Source organism: Papaver somniferum, chromosome 8, assembly GCF_003573695.1.
Source record: "Papaver somniferum cultivar HN1 chromosome 8, ASM357369v1, whole genome shotgun sequence".
Taxonomy (NCBI): Eukaryota; Viridiplantae; Streptophyta; class Magnoliopsida; order Ranunculales; family Papaveraceae; genus Papaver; species Papaver somniferum.
Genome location: NC_039365.1, coordinates 31269383 through 31274557, shown reverse-complemented (window position 1 = coordinate 31274557; position 5175 = coordinate 31269383). Strand labels below are relative to the sequence as shown.

Sequence of the window (5175 nt, the reverse complement as noted above, 5' to 3'; positions counted from 1 at the left end):
CGCAGCGCGGTTACCTTTGTTGTCTTGAAAGAGTTTCTTAAGATGATCCCAAAGCTCTTTAGCAGTTTTGCCAGATTTGAGGACGGTGAGCATTAAACCCTTGGCCATGGTGGAGAACATCCACTGTCGACAGAGAGCGTCGAGTTGGAGCACGGTGTCGGCGTCAACATCTGCAGGGGGTTTGTCTCCATTGATGAGAAAAAGAAGGCGATGAGCCTGAAGATGGAGTTCAAACAGAAAAACCTAAGATGAGTATTCATCCTGTTTGATGTTTAGGATAATAGGGATTAGGGTTTTGATGTTGTTGATAGCAAACGCCGGATGGATTGTCTTTTTATCTCCTGCCATTGTTGATTTTGGTGAAGTAGGTGAAGAAGAAGAAGAGGATCGGCTATTAGGTCGATACCATGTTAGAGTTTTTGGTATAATGCCTTCCCCTCTTTTGAGAGATAATGGCCGTATATATTATTATTATTTTGGTCAATTAAGGAGAATATTCCGTAACCGTAAATAAGGTAGAGTATCTTCTATTAGTCTCTTTCACTAACTATGAATAGTATGTGGGTGCAACCACTAATCACTATTGATCGTGCATGCCATTGATGCATCATATATTTTGAGTCCAAATAAGCTTATAAAATCAACTTCAGGGCAATACATTGTCATCTGAAAAACCAAAATGGATGACTTATTTAAGTCTTTTGTGCCTGCAATTCTCATACTCATCCTTATCTGTTTCCTCTCTATAGGTTTATTTCTTAAGAAAACTAGTCAAGCCATTGACTACTGGCTTTTCCTTGGATCCCTTCCATCCCTGGCAAGGAATTCTAACCGTTTACCTGAATGGTTTACTGAGGTATTTTGTTCACTTGGTAGAGGTTCTTTCTTTCTTGATGGACCTATCTTCTCAAATCTCAAATATTTTGTAACTTGTCACGACAAAAACATTGAATATATTCTTAAATCCCATTCCAACAATTTCCCCAAAGGTCCAGAATTCAAGCAAGTTTTTGATCCACTAGGTGATGGAATCTTCAATGTTGATGCTGATGCTTGGAAAGTACAGAGAAGAATGGCTCATGCAGCGTTTATATCTAGTGAGTACAAAGGTCTAGTGTCTAACATGTGTCGCGGGGTTGTAGAAGATCAGGTAGTTCCCTTATTAGTTCGATTAGCTAAAACGGGTACAACCATTGATTTACAGGAGGTGTGTTCAAGATTCGCTTTCGATGTTAACATGAATACCATATTTGGAAAGCATGCAAATTACCTCTCTATCCAACTTCCTTCTAATGATTTGGCTGAAGCTATTGATGCCGCACAAGAAGGCGTGTTTTATAGGCATACAATGTCAATGTTCATGTGGAAGTTAATGCGCTTGTTTGGAATTGGTAGGGAGGGCGAGGTGACTAAAGCTGTCAAAACAGTAAACACGCACTTCTATGAATATATTTCCCAAAAGCGAACAAACTTGATTAAGGGGGTAAAAACTTTTGATCTCTTATCATTATACATAAATAGAACTCAGGATCATAAGAAAATTTTTGCTCCTTCGCCACACAAAAATGACCAAGTTCCTTAGAGATTCCATGTTTAGTCTGTTTTTAGCCGGAAAGGATACCATAGCTTCGGGTCTCATTTGGTTCTTTTGGTTGGTCTCAAAAACACCTTCCGTCGAGAAAAATATAATAGAAGAATTGAAAGTGTTAATGTCCTCAAAAACGGGGAAACTATTTGAGGACGGTGAGTGGCCATTGGTTTTTGATTCAGATGATATAAATGGGTTGGTTTATTTGCATGCTGCATTATGTGAATCGATGAGAATATACCCACCGGTATCTTATAGTAGGAAAACCGTGTTGAGCGAAGCTGTGCTCCCAGATGGAAGTTTAGTAAAGCCAGGGATGGAGATAATAATTCCTTTCTATTCCGTCGGAAGAATGCCATGGATTTGGGAAGAAGATTGCCTAGAATTTAGGCCGGAGAGATGGATAGATGATGACGGGAAGCTAAACCGTCATGAAAACGTTTCTAAGTTCGTTGCATTCAGCTTAGGACCAAGTAGTTGTTTAGGTAAGGATCTGTCATTTACACAAATGAAGGCTCTTGTTGCAGCTGTGCTCTTCAACTTTCAAATTGAAGTACTGGAAGGCCAGCATGTTCGTCCTAAACCAGCTATTTCTCTTCATATGGAGAAAGGACTGGAAGTCAAGATACAAAAGAGAGTTATTTAGATATATGATATTGCATACGCGCCATGTCGAAGAGGATTGAATGTCCTTTTCTAACAAATGATGCATGCATGTGATGCATGTTTCGTAATTAATATTCTCGCCAAATTCAGTAATGGTTGTAGCTGGTCGTAGATGGTGGCATTTAACAGTTCTGTGGCTGCTTTCACTATTATCTGTTATTTTCTGTTTCTGTTTGTGTACGTCTCACACATGTCCTCTTGTCTAGCTTATGTTTTTGGCACCTTTGTTAGGCGTTGTTCTTTCATTAATGGTCAAACAGAATCTCATTTCTTTTTACCTCTTTACTGTGTGCCCGGGTTACTTACTACACAGTGGATGCAAGTAACAGTTGCTCAATTTTATGCTGTCCCGTCTATATCCTTAAATTATATCATCCCATATCTATTATGTTGAACATGCACAGGTTCGGATTTTAGCAGTCCGATAAATATCCGTTCAGATATCGCATTCACGAAAAATTGTTTTATATTTATTTGTTTTGAAGCAAAGGAAAAATGTTTTTAAGACGTCTGATTTGTGAAAAAGCTAGTTTTAGCTCTAATAAAAAACAATAGGGTGGTTCTCGTTTGAAAGTTACCGAAGATATTAATCTTATGGCGCATGTTTTATGACGTCAATTCCGACTTAGCGAAAATGGATAACTAGGAGTTTGGTATTCTCTCATTACCCTATACCTATAATATAACCTGTATTTTATCTTTCCGTTCTCAACTACAATTGAGAGGTAAAGACCTATTTATAAACGAATGATATCTACTAGATTGGTGTCCGTCTTACGCACCCGGCTTTTTTCCTTTCTTTTAACCTATACTTTTGATTTGGTGCGCCGTGCGCGCGGGGCTTCGCCACGTGGAGGTGTATTTATTTTATGAGAAAAATATCATTTGGTCCTTTTTTAGATGGGCCGATGTCTGTTTGGTCCTTTAGGAAAACGCCTTTACTGTTTGGTCCATAATTATTTAAAAATATTAAACTGACAAAGTACCCTTCCTTGTTAATTTTTACTTATTTTCTTTTAGTAATTCATTCCAGAAATGAAGTCCATATAAAAACCTAAAAAAACAGAAATGAAATCCATATAAAAACCTAAAAAAACAGACTTCATTCCAGAAATGAAGTCCATATAAAAACCTAAAAAACAGACTTCATTCCATATAAAAAACCTACAAAAACGGACTTCATTCCAGAAATGAAGTCCATATAAAAACCTAAAAAAACAGACTTCATTCCAGAAATGAACTCCATATAAAAACATATACAAACCAGACTTCATTTCTGGAATGAACTCCATATAAAAACATCAGTAACATCATCTTCATCTTCTTCGACGTCTTCAACAGCAGCATCAAACATCATCATCACGAAAAACCATCAACAAATCATCATCAACACGAAAAACATCAACAAATCGAGATTTCCAACACGAGCAACAAACATAAATCATCAACAACACGAAAAACATCAACAAATCGAGATCTTCAACACGAGCAGCAAACAAATACCTTATCATCTTCGTCTTCAACACGAGCAGAAACATCAAAAACGCATCTTCATCTTCGTCTTCGTCTTCAACAGTAGAAAATAAATCAAAAAGGCATCTTCATCTTCATCATTTTCATAATCTTTATATGATTCTTCGTCATCTTCATCTTCAACACCATCATCTTCATCAAAATCAAACATCAGCAGTAAAAACGGAGAAAGAAAATCAAGAACAGAGAAACTAGATCTGAAAAAATTAGGAGAGAGAAAACAAATATGAAAATAAAGAGGAGAGAGAATGTAAATCTAAGAATGAGATATTTTTTAGTGATTTTGTCTATATATGTGGCCCCAAAAGAGTATTTCTGCCACCACACAATGACATTTACATCATCCATGATATCAGCCTAGGACCAAACCATAATTTTTAGGACCAAACTATAATATATTTTACCAAAAAGGACCAAACAGACAGTTGACTGGGTCAACTGGACTAGACTCTCTCTAATATATTATTTCTAGGACCTAATGGTATTTCCTACTTATTTCTTTTCTTTTATTTTTGTAGAAAATTTACATAAAATATATGATTTTTTCCCCTTTATATATTAATTTAGAAAGAAAATCCTAATATGGTAAGTACTGAAAATCGGAAGTGAAGTCAGACTTCTATAAAATTCCAAATATGATAAGTTACGTGTTCTACGCACGAGACATATTTCTGTTATGTTAACTTTTATACAATTTTCTTTTATCAAAACTAACATGTAACATGTGCTACACATCACTATTGCGATATAGTAAACCTTGATTATAGAGCCCATGATATCATCTCTAAAATGTCATTCATTTGTATCTTTTTACAGTCACCATGTGTGCACTTTCGATGTGGTTTACCTATTCGACCATACTAATCTTCTCAATAAACACCAATAGTCGAACGGAGATATAGTCGTTCTGGTTGTGTGGTTGGGTGTCTTTATTTATTTATTTATTTTGTTGATGATGATTTCATAAGTCTTAAATATCATCTAGAAAGCTAAAGAAAATTTTCCACGAAGTCAATTCCTTCCCATGGATAGCCATCCTAGACAAAATCCCGACACAATCAAGCCTTTGAAGTGTTCTCTGTTGCACCAACAGCATAGAGAGTTAGAGACCTCTGGGCATATATTGTCACAGTGTAATCAAAATCATGCGCTGTGCTCCCTTTTTGTAGTTTTGTAATTTCTAGCCTTTTTTCTCCTTAATCTAAACGGACAAAAGAAATATAAGTAGATTCACCACTATCATGCCTACATCCCAATTAGGAGCAAGCTTGTTGGGTGCATTATTAAAACACAAATTGTGTGAAGTATACTGAAATCTTAGTTGAAGTTTTAGTTAGTTGCCAACAGTAAAAATAAAACAAAGAAGACAAAAAAATAAAAAATCTAAC

General features: G+C 36.1%; 2 protein-coding genes across 2 annotated transcripts; both read left to right on the top strand.

Annotated features, from left to right (window-relative positions):
- Positions 1 to 679: 679 nt before the first annotated feature.
- Positions 680 to 1582, top strand: LOC113305351 (alkane hydroxylase MAH1-like). Its single transcript, XM_026554405.1, has one exon. The coding sequence runs from the start codon at positions 680 to 682 to the stop codon at positions 1580 to 1582; it is 903 nt and encodes a 300-aa protein (XP_026410190.1).
- Positions 1583 to 1709: 127 nt separating this feature from the next.
- LOC113305349 (noroxomaritidine synthase-like) lies at positions 1710 to 2234 on the top strand. The gene has a single exon (XM_026554404.1). It carries the CDS (start codon positions 1710 to 1712, stop codon positions 2232 to 2234), a length of 525 nt encoding a protein of 174 aa, XP_026410189.1.
- Positions 2235 to 5175: the final 2941 nt, after the last annotated feature.

Coding starts and splice junctions, on each gene's coding strand:
- LOC113305351 (XM_026554405.1), top strand. CDS start 680: ATGGATGACTTATTTAAGTCTTTTGTGCCTGCAATTCTCATACTCATC.
- LOC113305349 (XM_026554404.1), top strand. CDS start 1,710: ATGTCCTCAAAAACGGGGAAACTATTTGAGGACGGTGAGTGGCCATTG.